General features: G+C 54.7%; 1 protein-coding gene and 1 long non-coding RNA gene across 3 annotated transcripts in view; one reads left to right on the forward strand and one right to left on the reverse strand.

Annotated features, from left to right (window-relative positions):
* The first annotated feature begins 327 nt into the window (after positions 1 to 327).
* On the forward strand, positions 328 to 1836 carry LOC119717371 (uncharacterized). The gene is made up of 3 exons (XR_011809762.1): positions 328 to 1040; positions 1156 to 1282; positions 1377 to 1836. It is a non-coding gene; the product is annotated as an uncharacterized lncRNA (long non-coding RNA).
* Positions 1837 to 3062: 1226 nt separating this feature from the next.
* The window catches only part of DENND2A (DENN domain containing 2A), a 51933-nt gene continuing 42211 nt past the window's right edge, over positions 3063 to 12784 (reverse strand). For both annotated transcript variants that reach the window (XM_027447194.3, XM_005021499.6), the window contains exons 15-20: positions 7662 to 7839; positions 6972 to 7013; positions 5844 to 5961; positions 4995 to 5234; positions 4125 to 4211; positions 3063 to 3777 (exon numbers count right to left, since the gene is read on the reverse strand). In XM_027447194.3, the coding sequence (XP_027302995.1) occupies positions 3746 to 3777; positions 4125 to 4211; positions 4995 to 5234; positions 5844 to 5961; positions 6972 to 7013; positions 7662 to 7839 (697 nt within the window). In that variant the 3' untranslated portion in view covers positions 3063 to 3745. The remainder of the gene's footprint in view (positions 3778 to 4124; positions 4212 to 4994; positions 5235 to 5843; positions 5962 to 6971; positions 7014 to 7661; positions 7840 to 12784) is intronic.

Raw genomic sequence — 12784 nt, forward strand, 5'->3', positions numbered from 1 at the left:
CACACCTTGGGGTGGGCTGGCAGCTCCACAGAAGAGCCTGGTGCGGTGGATGGTTTTCTTTTTTAATTTATAAACCATGGTGGGCACACAGGGCTTTGGTGAATGCTGCAGGTAATTACAGCTCCTTTCCAGTGGTGCGGGCTGGATTTTGGAGCTGGTGGGTAGCGAGCCTGCAGTGCGGACTCAACCTTTGATCCACACCGAGCTCACCCACCAGCGAGGACCAGGACAGAGGCGCAGGTCTCTGCTGGCCACCGGGGCACCAAAGCTGACTGACCTTGGCCAGGGCAGCTGTAACACCGCTCTCCCGTGTGGGCTCTGCTCGTAGAAAAGCACGGAGCCCCACGGCAGCGGGTGGAGGCATTCGCTGGGCTTCTTTCCTCTCCCAGAGCAGTTTCAGGAGGCTCGTAGCATTCACTCTCTGTGCACCTGCAGGCAATGGGTGGCCGTGGCAGGAGGGTGCTGGGGTGCTCGGGAGCACGGGGAGGGGGATGTCCCACCAGCAGCTCACGGGAGAGGAGGTGGGACACGGCAGGGGCGGGGGAACACAGCTGTGCCCCGGGGCTGGGTCCCTGCGCTATAAAAGTGACTCCAGCAACCGTGTTGGGGAAGAGCAGCAGCCCCGACCTCTGCTCCTGCCTCCCGCAGCCTCCCACAGCTGCCAGGCCCTGATGATGAAGGTCCAGGTGCTGACAGTTCTGCCCCTGCTGCTGGCGCAGCTCTCCTTGGCCCCAGCACAGGCTGAGGCACGGGGAGGGAGCCTGCAGAGGCAGCCCAGAGGCTGGGGGCCCCCAGAAGCCCCCCACCCAGCTGGGTCTGGTGGGGACACCCTGCTCGGACAGGGCGCAGAGGGCAGCCACCCCCTGGCTGGAGCATGGGAGGTGCTGGCTGAGCCCCCCCAAGCCCCCAGCGAGGCCAGGGGCAGCGGGCAGCAGGGCCCCCCCAGCCAGCTCCGCAGGCGCCCACCGCAGCCCTCCCGCAGCAGGAGCCTGGGGCTGAGCCAGCACCTGAAGGGCCACGGCAAGTTCAACGCCGACACGGTAAGTGCCTCTCCGGCGCGAGGAGCATTAACAGGGTCGAGCCCTTCCCTGGGCTGTTTGTTTTGGGCTGAAGACCAAAGCGGGCACGGCCTCCACCTCCCTGCCTCCCCTGCAGCACTCCTGCCATGGCATCCAGCGCCGGCCCTGCCAGAAGCCCTCGGACTGCAGCGGCTGCCTGGGGCTGTACACCTGCAAGCTGCCCGCGGGCACCTGTGGCCTGAAGGCCGTCTCCTGGCAGAGAGGTAGGAGGCAGCATCCCCATTGCACCCTGCACAGGCTCTGCGGAGCCCTGAGGCCGCAGCCAGCCCCGCTGCTCTCCGGGGTTTGTCTTCACAGGTGGGTTCCTGCGCAGCATCCAGAGCGCCGGGTGGCACACGGGCACCCTGCTCCCTGAGCCACGCGGCTCCAAGTGAAGCTGGAGAGGCCGTCCTGCAGCTGAGACCGACGTTTCCTGCCCGTGTCTCCTTTTAAATCCTTAATTATACAGCTGTAAATGTTTCTGTCGCTGTGCTTTTCATGCTGTTTGGTTTTTAACACCCCTGGATGCCATATGCTGGGTAGGTGTGAGCCCCACTCTCCTTAGCGCTGCTAACAAAATACCAAGTGGCTGCAGAGCAGCCCCCAAAAGGCACAAATGTGGCTGTTTTACGACTCGATTTATTCTGGGCTGCTAGGATATTGCAGGTAAAGCTGCCGGTGTTTGAGCCCGGTCACACAATATTGAGTCCAAGCAGCCTGCTCGCATCGGGAACCCTGGGAAGCCTCCCAGCTCCCTGCTGCAGCGCCCAGGGTGCAGGGCAAAGTCCCACGGTACTGAAACATTGTGTGGGAAGGGGCACGCGGAGCTCCTGGGCCTGGTGATGGGCCCACATCTGCTTCGAGAGGCCTGAACTGAGCCAAAAGCTCAGCTTAACTTACTGCTGTGTGGGGCTTTATGGGCACCCCAGCAGGCATGGGTGCTCTTCAGCTTTGCAGAACCCCATTTTGCTCTCATTAAAAGAAAAAAACATCTTTTAAAAAGAGAACAGGGACACAGCAGGTGACCAACCTCACACCACACCGCGGGTTCCCTTGCTGGCACTGCACATGCTGCTGATTTTCTCTGCTTGGTGCTGTGGCCTCCTCCACTGTGCATCGGGCTCACGTGCTGCTCGCCCTCCACCTCCGCAGGCCGGTGGCTGCTGCAAAGCCACCTCCAGGGCCTCCACAGCCTGGCCTTAAATCCCTTCGGCCTCTGCTCCTTGCACCGCCCCACCCTCACCCCGCACCTCTCCGTGTTGTACATGTTGTGTGTGATGCCACAGCTCCTGCCATCTCTGCAGCCTTCCTGCCTCTCCTGCATTTCACGGCTCTTCTGCGAGCACAACCAGCACCCGGCTCCTCTCAGTTCCTTTTTCCAAAGCTTTCTCGCTCTGCGAAGCGCTCAGAGAGGCTGCAATACAGCGCGAGGCACTGCACGCAGCTCGGTGTGCCAGATTTGGCTGAGAGCAACCACGACATGGGAAATCCTACGTAAGGGCACCAGCCCCACAGCCCCTCCTCAGCAGCAGGGCCTGCTCCCCGCTCCAGCTGCCTGCTGGCGCTGCTCGAGCTGCCTGCAGCACGGGGCACCACACGCAGCCCTCCCCCTGCTACCCGCAGAGCTGAGGAGCTCTCAGCCACAGCAGGGCCGCCCTTTCCTCTCTGGAGGAGACCCAAGGATGCTCCAGCTGCCCTCGGCCATTCCCCGCTTCCTAACACTGCTGGAGGTGTCACCAGCAGCAGGCAGCGCCTCAGCTGATGGCAGCAAGACACAGAGGTGGGAGAGGAGAACCTGGGCGACCTGAAGGGGGTCTCCAGAGCGAGACCCCGAGGGTGAGCTCCCCTTTGGGCTCCTTCTGCAAGCAGCCTGGGCCAGGGGACAAGGCCACCGCTCGGGGCGCAGGCTCAGCCACCTGATGTCTCCTCCAGCCCACGCCCCGTGCCAGGCAGGCAGGTGGGCAGAGGCAGCTCTCCCCCCAAAGACACCCCAGGGGCTGCACGCCTTTTACACCACTGGTTTTTAATTACATTGCATAAGGAAAGGCCTCTCCTCGCCAGGACCCCCTGGCGCAGCCGGCCCGGTGGCTGGCTGGACGATCGAGTCCTCAGTAGGTTTAGTGGTTCCCCCTCAGCCCTTCCGCTTGCTCCGAAGCTCCTCCTGGTCAGCCCACATCAGCCCTGCAGTTCTCAGTGTCCTCGCTTTGCAGAGACCCACGGCCACACTCCTCTGTTCCTCCCCTCCTCGGTGCCGGAGCTCTGCCAGCTCAGCCTCGCGGAGTCCCACTGTGGCCTCCTGCAGCACCAGGCGGAGAGGAGGCAGGGCAAGAGGCATCGGTTAATATTCGTCCTAACCCCGATATAAATAGAAAAAAATACAACAGAACCAAAAATTTGACTAGCTAAGAGATCCGATCCGCTGGGATGTCTGCAACGTGCTAGCGCAGAGTTCAGAGAGTGCTTGGTCCAGTGCATGGTACTGTGGATATCCAGAGACCTGTCCCGGCAGCGCCGCAGCCATCGGATCCTCCCATGGCACCGCACGTCTGTGCGTGCATCCCGGCCGCGGTCAGCTCGCCCGAGGCTGCTGGCCCCCAGGAACAGGCGGGACGGGGGCGTTGGTATGTCTGATCGGGTGCTGAATGGTAAGGCCATTCTCTCCTGCGGAGCGAGGACGTGCTTCGTGCTTACTTTTTGTGGAGGAATTTCATTTTGCTACCTGCAGAGAAGGAGAAAGGAGAATGGGCTTCCCGCACTGACAGGCGTCCCTCTGTTATCTCCCCAGACCCACCTGTGTCCTTTGGGAGGCATGGCTCATGGCTTAAACTTTGCTTCCCCGCGAGCCTCCAGGTAAGAGGCAGATGGGGAGGCAGAGCCAACACGGTGCCAGAGCAGGGTTAAGTGGTCAGGCACCAACCACTTGAGGCTAGCGCGCTGCTCTGCAGGAAGCCCCACTCAGTCACTAGCTGAGCCCTGCCACCCTTCAGCAGCTTCTCTGCTGCCATATCTCAAGGCAACAAGAGGCCCAAGCTTTCTGAGCAGCCGGTGGTTTTGCCAGTCCCTTACCTAGTCCCTTCAGGAACCTATTGACTCCACTCTGCTCCCCACTGGGAAGTGTTTCCAGGTACTCCTGAGCCCGTACCTCAAACAGACCTGCAGGAAGAAAGAGGTCAACAACCCTTACTTTGCTTCCCTATAAATAAGAGTTAGAATGTGCATCTGCCAACATGCTGTTACAGCCTACCAATCAACTTGCACATGAGAGGGAAACCACCCAACCTCCTCCACCTGCTGAGCCCAGATCTGGGACAGGAGCTTTGGTCTGGGTCTGCAGGGTTCCCAGCAAATGAGCCCTGCTACCACCTCCTCCCCACCACTGATCTTTTGTGCTTCACGCAAGGAGACAAAACCTCTGCTCACTCTGCTACAAACATGGCAGAGTGCAGGTGAGATCATCTGTGGACCTGTCATGCTCCACATTTTACCACACTGCAAGAACTCTTTTACTCAGCCACGTGTTTAAGCGCCCGTTGCTCTTTAGTGCTTTGGAGGAAACTGCTATGCTAGCACTGAGCAGCAGCACGGATGAGAAACTTTAGCTGTCAGTAGAGTCCTAGGGACAGTGGGGTAAGCCACATAGAAAACCCTATTCTCCAGCAGCTGATTCCTCTGCACGATGCAAACCCTACATCTCACCACCCTCCTGTGAGGGGAAGACAAGGAAACAGAGACAAAAAATTGCTGAGCAACTTCCTGAAGGCTGCACAAGGCTGTCAGAAGATTCAAACCACCAGCCTTCCCTGCCACCTCCCTTGCAATGTCTCTGCACAGGCACTGAGCCTCCTGCTGGAGGCCACACTGCTGGAGAAGGAGCTGGTGGCATCTCCCGTCTCCCGGGAGCAACAGCAGGGCTTCCAGGACCGCAGAGCCCCTCACCTCTGACCCCCTGCTTCCGCAGCTCCCGCTCCTGGATGAAGCCCCCGAACATCTGCGTCTCCATGAAGACCTCCAGGAAGCGGCGGAGGCTCTTGGAGGAGACGGCCTTGCGGAAGGCCTCGCGCTGCAGCGTCCGCTCCTCGCGCTCAGCGGGGGTCAGGAAGAGGGAGTAGTGGCCCACGATCTCCACGAAGAAACGGACAAAGGCCTCGGACACCACCTCGTTCAGCGGGCTGGTCTCTGAGGAGAAGACGAAGAGGCAGCAGTGAGGACAGCGCTGTAAGGGCGTGCTAGGAAAAAACGTGTTCTCCTTTACTCATCTGTACACACGGGGCCGTACCACTCCTGGGTACAAATTATGCATTTTTTTTTTCTTTTTCCAAGGCAAAGGACTGGGCTGCTGCTACTTTGAAAGTCACCCAGCTTTGTCTTGGCTCCTTTGCAACCAGGCTATGCCCACACCGCCCCCCAGGAGCTGTCAGAGCCCAGCCACTTGCAGCTGCTGCCCCTGGGACTAGCTGGGTGTGCGGACTGTCCACTGGAGGAGTCTGCATCCTTCACGCCATCAAGAGCAGGGAGCCTGCGTAAACCCACCAGAAAGGATTACAGTTGTTCCCTGGAGCCATAAGGGAAGGAGGGACAAAGCCGTGAAGGGGATAAGTAATGTTTCTCTTCACACAAAGAGAAATGGTTGTCAGCGCAATGGAATATTTAATAAAGCTTCAAGGAAAATTCTGACCTAACTCTAATTTCTGTGGTGCTTAATTCAATATGAACCTCTAAGAAGGGACAGGAGGCAAAAGGGGCAGGAGGAGACACAGTTTTAAGCTGAACAGCGCTGCGCTTTACCCTGCTTGCCATTCACAGCACCCTCCTCCTTGTCACTCGCCAGCTCGTTCCTCTGCTCCAAGATGTGCTCTAGGGCGGCCTGCAGCTTCCTGGGCAGGATGGAGTCCTCATCTTCCATCTGTAAAACACAGCCAGCCACCTCCTCAGGGCCCGGGGGCCGCCGTTCAGATCCTATCCAGCCCCTGACACGGCAGGGGGAGCGCTAGGAAGGAGCAGTGGGGAGAGGGAGAGAAAACTCCTGACACACTTGGCACCTTCCCAGCACCTCCCAGCCAGGGCTGTCAAGAAGCATGAGAGGAAAGAGAAAGGCGGGGGGGGGGGGGGTCTCCCTTCCCAAATGCTGCCCTGTTCTGGGAGAATTTCAGGTGCCTGAGCCCAGCGGCCACCTGGCAGGGCTTGAATTTGGCCACCCGCTCTGTGTGTGAGTGCTCCCACCGCCACAAACAGGGCTGAGGCGAACAATGCTGGCTCGCAGCCAGGCAGGTGCCACCGCTCGTGTTCTGGAGGCTCCACCACAGCCGGGAACTGCCTGTGAGCGCGTGGGAGCCCTCAGCAGCCCCGGCTGAGATGACACAACGCAGCTTGGGCCTCCAGAGGAGTGGCGTGAGGCGCAGCATTTGGCCCTGCTGCCCGCTAACAGGATGCAAACGCTGGTGAGCCAGAAATGTGTTAAAGGAGTGCTCCTCGCCCACGGCACCCGAGGCACAGGACAGAGCCACGCAGCCAGCACTGCTCAGCCACCTGCAAAAGCAGCTTCTAGGCCAGGAGCATGTTCTTCCATCTGGCCTCTCCCCTTAAATACCTGGCTCCTACCCTTTGTGACAGAGGGAAGCAAAAAATCAGCAGGCAATCAGCTAGATTGGGCTGGAGCACGGAATCACAACCTCCTAGGCCAGGCAGCAGGGCAAAGAAATCATCGAGACCCCTGCTCAGGGCAGGGTGTGTGAGAGGAGAGCCACAGCTGCTCCCCATGACTGCTCAGATGAGGCTTTTCAGCTCTGCCCTCAGTCTTACAGGGTACCCCGAAGGGGTACTCAGTGCTGAAGTGCTCAGTGCTGTGTCTCCCCCTCCCTAAAAAAAAGAGAGAAAGGGGACAGCAGGCGCAGGGTAGGGAACAGTTCTGCTCACCTGCCTCAGAAACCGGTTATTCACCAGGTCAACGACGAGGACCTGAGAGCGAGAGAGCAAGATGCAAATGGTTATTTCCACCATCGGGGTTTATCCTGATCCACAGCCGCTCTGGAGGGAGCGCTGGAGGCCTGGCCCTGCTCCACCCAACCACCGCGGCAGCTGGAGGAGGCCCCCGCGCGAGCCAAGAGCGGAGCCTTGTTGCGGCTTTCTCACGACTTCGCCACAAACCACAGAGCAGCCTGGACAAGCAGAGGCTGTTTTCCTGGCCCAGCCTGCCGTTCCTTGCTGCCTCGGCTCTGCCGGTTCTGGCATCCCAAAGTCACTCCTGCAGACTCTGCGCTCAGCCCCGAGGCAACATCACCCAGGGACCAACAGAAACTTGAGGAAAATCAGCTCCCCCCAGCAGCAGCCCTGCTGTGGGAGATCCCAGCTCCCTGTTCGCAGGCTCTGGAGAAGGCAGAGCCCAAAACTCTGCCACAATGGACCCCGAGGGTCTTTCTTCTGGCTGCAGGACGAGCTCTCAGTCCCTTCACACCCCCAGCCACCACGCGGCAGCTGGCAGCTTTCTGTGGTGACCACAGCCTTGCCTTACAGCAGCAGGGGCAAACGTGGCTCTCGGTAGCAGCCCTCCTAGGGCAGAAGCCAGCTCAGCCTGCTGGAAGAAACGCTGTGAAGGGCATGGCTCACCTCCTCCACCGGGAGCTCCTTCAGGCGGGGCAGGGAGCTGGAGAGCAGGCCGATGAGGAAGGGGGTGGGCGAGCACACGATGTCGATCATGGACGGTGGCAGCACGGGGATGTAGGTGTGCTGCCAGGTGAAGGGGTACAGGAGGGCCACCGTGGCGTGGCAGCACTTGGAGAGCGTGCTGGAAGATAAACCAAGAGAAATCTCTTCCAGTTGTTCCGTCACCAAGCTCTGTTCCTAAATTTCTGCCCCTGTTCTTCCCACGGGAAAGCCCCAGGTTTGAACACACGGGGCCTGTGCTGTGCAGGAGAGCCACGGAAAGCTCTTAGAGCATCCTTCTCCCTTCCCTGCATTCACTCCTGCTGCTGCTCCCCAGCTGTGCCTGCCCTCACCACCCAGCCCTTGCTGAAAGCTGACCAGCACGGCTGCCTACACCCCACACGTGCAAGGTAGGTGATGAATCAGAGAGAAACAGAACGAATGGAATGAGATAAGAAACCACAGAGCTAGTAATAAATGGTAACTTTTACAAAAAAAAACAAAAAAAAACACACACAAAAAAACCACACCATAAACCCCAACCCAACTCCCACAGAAGAAGTGTGGGACCAACATCAGAGCAAATTTCTTCACTTGTAACTTTCATTTAGTAGATGTACCCTCCTGGAAGTGCAGCCCAAGCTAATGACATCCTTTAAAAACTGCCTTCTTCCAGGTGGCTCCACTCACACACCCACAAATTTCAGGCCATGCTAGCAGGTGCAAAAGCAGGGCTTTTTCCCCCTCCATTACTGCCAAGCGTGTTTTCCACTCCTCAAGTTTGAAAGCTGCAGGCTCTCCCCCTGCTTTCCCCACCTAGCACCGTGGCACTGCTGCCACCACTGGAGGTTCCTCCTAAAGGTGAGGATCCGACTTAATAGGTGGCACACAAAAGCCAACGGAGGGGTCTTTGTGGCTCCAGACAGCTCCACGGCAGAGCAGCGAGCTGCTGAAGGAGGTGGTTATTTATGGCACGGTGAGATGTTAGGGCTTGCTGTCTCCCAGTGTATTTATGATGCCTTGCTCTCCCCCAGCCCTGCTCTCAAGTCGCAGTGAGTACACACGGTATGTGAGAGCTTAGGTGGGAGGAAAGATGGCTGAGGTCCAGTTAGTGGAAGTCAGAGAGCTGTTTAAGTCTCAAATTATATGCTCCATGCCGTGGGAAGCAAAAACAGATAGCTTCCCCTTCTACCTTTCCATCTGTGGATGCCTCCTCACCTCCAGGAAAAATCCTACTGATCTCTGCTCTGAAACACTTCCCCCCGTTGGAAGGAATTTCTGGAGAGTAAGGCTGTTGGGGCTGAGGTCTGTGAGCCTCCCCTGAAGGCAGAGCAGTTTTCAGAGAAGGACACAGATGAGGTAATGTTGAAGCATCTCTTCTGCGTGTGATTCTGCCTGATGTCCCCTGCAGACAGCCTCAGGAGTTGCAGCGTGCAGTGATGTAAGAGCCCTGTCCTGAATCAGACAAGGTTACTGAGCCATGCAAGGGAACCCAGTCTGATGAATTCCTTCTGTGCCATCCGTGTAACTGTGTGCTCTGCAGCCAGCAGCAGCGGACACTGAGCTTCAGGGATCTTACACCAAAAGGGCAAGTGATGCCTTTGGCCAGCTACAGCCAGTGTCCCTACTGAAAATCCTGAAATCCCAGGACATAGGCACTACAGCCACCACACTGACTGCTATCATATGAGTAACACTGCCCCAGGGTGCTGCGTTTGGCTTGCTGTGCTCCAGGTGCCACCAGAAACTAAGAGGTCTACCCATGTGCTTGCAGGATGCTCTGGGGGCTGCCATGCACTAATACCAGGCCACAAGTTCACTGTGAGTTGTTCATATGGGAGGCAGACGCTGTTTTTAAGGCTTTTGGTTTCAACAGCAAATCCTTAAAATACTTTTAAGTCTCTAAAGCATGCTTTCAAGATCCTGAGCACATCCTCATGGGTTCGCTCAGCCTCCTGATGACAGATCCTGGCTGAGCTGTACACCTGATGCTCGAGACAATGACTCCTATAGTACAGGGGCTAAAAAGCACCAAAGCACACAAAGAACCACGTCATATTCTCTCCCTAAAGGGCTGATTTGGGTATTGGCTGATGTACAGACCTCCCTGGCTGGGCACTCCCTTGATCAGACGGAAGATAGCGTACCTATTTGTTTGCTTCAACAATAGCCTTTCCCCCACACAGCACCCTACACAAAGCATGTTTGCAAAAGCAAACGCAGCTGCTGCTTTTGGTAGCACCTTGCACAGAGGTGGTCAACGCAGAATCCGAACAAACCAGCTGCAGCTAGGTGGAAACTCTTCTTCCTCTCGGGGAAAACCTGCTCCAAGACTAGCTTGACTTGCTCTAACAGACACTGACAATTTGCAACAGCTTCAGAGGAAGGCTGCTGGGTGCTCAGTTTGGTTATTTTCTTCCCAGGCTTCAGACTGACTGCAGGTTCTCCAGCTGTCTGCTTCGAAGGCAAGAACGTATGCTAAAAAAAACACCAAACTGAATCTTTCTTTGGCTTTGGGATACTTGAAAGATTTCTGAAGAATATTATTGAATCAAGCAGCCTTCTGGAGCTTACTGCCACTAAGCCCTTTGTTCCCTGCACCCACCAAAATGCTGAAAATACGTTAAATTGCAAAATGCCAGCATGGCTTGATTGCCACTTTTTTTTTTCTTTCTTTTTTTTTTTTTTTAATAAGCTCTGCTACAGCAGGATTTATTTTACAAACACCTTTGGGTTTCTGACACTGCCTAACATCTGGATTTACTTATGTTGCATCACGGATTTGGTTTACAGCATTTAACAGGCGCGGGGAGCTTCCAGGCTCTGCACTGTGACTTGGCACCCCCTGCCTGGATGCTGCCAGGCTCCACCAGCGGTGGGGACAGCCGCTGCCTCCCAGAGAAGCGGGCTGGTGCACGTGAAGAAGCAAGCATTAAGGGCATCTGAAGAAACCGTGCTATTAGCTGACGTACATACCTCCTCCTTGGGTTTCTTCTCCCCAACCACAACATGAAACCAAGAAACCTGTGAGGCTGAATGCACAGGCACAGCTCAGGCCGCTTCTGCGGCGCACAGAAAGGGCTGCTCTTAGTGATTAATTATCTTCTCCTGGGATGACCACATTGGAAGTGTCTACTCTACTTCAGATCTGCCTTTGATAACAATGAGCACTCTGTGCTGTTGACACAGCTGTGGTTTCTGGCGGGGCGGACGCAATTGCTCGAGTTGGTCAGCCCCACAACAGGCTTTTGAGGAGAGCTGGAAAAACAGTGCCTTGATTTTAAGCCCGTGTACACCTCCCAGTTTAAAAAGCCCTCTGAATCGGACACATCTCACTCAGGGCAGCAAAAGCTGCCCAGCACTAGCCACCTGGGGAAATCAGGATGCTTTTATTTGGAACATGCCTTCTAAAACGTTGGCCTCGGATGCCTCGAACTGCGTGCCAGGTGGTTTCAGTGAGAAACGAACGGAGCTGCAGCACCTTCCCTGTGCCACTGCCTCCACTGCCCCAGGACTAATTCACAGTCTGGGAGTGAGTTAAGGTGGGGAAGACTGCAGAGACCTACACAGTTTTCACCAAGTCGTCCTCCTGGCTTGCGAGGGAACGTATACTCCAGTTCCCATAGCGACAGAGAGAAACCATCAGCTAATAAACCCAATTCTTTCCTTTTCCGCTGCCAAGCTTTGGATTGACGGGTCTTTAAAAAACACTCAGTGTTCATTCTAAAGATGGAAAAGACAGTATTTCACTTGCTGTACACTTGTTAGATGCATTTTTTTTTGGCTCAGCTTGAAAACATTTCACAGTTCACACAGCACTTGGCAAAAGACCTTTCATCTTTCTTTCCCAGGGCCTGACTTTACAGCAATGAAGAGACAAAAATAAATGGCATACATCATTGTCTCCATCACTTGCACCCATACGTACCTGACACACGTGCACAGATAGTTATTGATACTGCCTGCACGAAGAACTGCAAATGACATTTATCACGCATCTTTCATCGTGTCACCTGCCCTCTCCCCACTAATCCATCTCGGCTGGATGATTTCTAGCATTCCAAACCTCTGAGTAGTTTAGAACAGCTGCTTTTATCGTTTTTTCCTTCTCTTAAGCTACTGCCAAAAAATGTTTCTTTTCTTTCCCCCGAAATCAGCATTTTCACCCTCGAAGTAAATACTATTTAGTATTAATTGAGTTCAGCGTGTTCCTGTCCCAGGAAAAGCACCATTTGGACAGAAGGCCTTGTACCTACAATACCATCGGCATCCAGAACATGGAATCTCTACCAACAAATACAAGAGGTTGTAGACCTCTTGTTTATGAAAGGCGCACCAAACCAGTGCACTCAAGTCATTGGACTGGATTAAAAATAAAAGTTTACTTCATTTTGAGGGTTATTTCCTTCGTTTCCTGTTTTTCAAGCCTTTGTAGTCCTTTGGGGTCGTTTTGAAGCTTTTTCTCTACAACAAGGAGAACCAGAGAAACTTCATATTTTGTTAGAGGAAAATAAAATGAAGACTCTCCTGAAACTGCTTGACACTAGGAGCAAGGTCTTCTCACATACATCAAATGGTGAAAGCCTTGTAGACAGCTGGCAAGTCTAAAATAAATATTTGAATTTGAGTCCCATGGTCTAACAAACCCTGGATCTTTAAAACATGAGTTGTTTTTTCTTTTCACAGAAGAAAGCAGTTTATGTTATATTTAGAAAATTCTAAAAAGTATGATCCTACAGCTCTCTTTTCTCTTTGACAGGCCTGGCCAGTTTGATTCATTCCTAAAGATTCTGGATGTATTGATAGAAGATACAGGGGGGAAAAAAAAAAAAGTATCAACCCATGGAAGTGCTCTGAATTAGAGATATTCTGCAACACAGCATGCTCAGAATACACAGTGGTTTGCTGTCATAAAAAGATTTGATAGGAAAAGATCTGGTAAGTAAAGGTTCATTCTGAAGAGATGCCTTAAAAATACAAAAAAAGCCCCAAACCCTACCCCCATTCTCACCACCCAGCCTCACGTAGAGATTAATATGTCAACTGTATCCTTAACAGATTTTCCCAAAATGTAAAATTTGTTCTAT

Source organism: Anas platyrhynchos, chromosome 1 (assembly GCF_047663525.1).
Source record: "Anas platyrhynchos isolate ZD024472 breed Pekin duck chromosome 1, IASCAAS_PekinDuck_T2T, whole genome shotgun sequence".
In the NCBI taxonomy this organism is placed as follows: domain Eukaryota; kingdom Metazoa; phylum Chordata; class Aves; order Anseriformes; family Anatidae; genus Anas; species Anas platyrhynchos.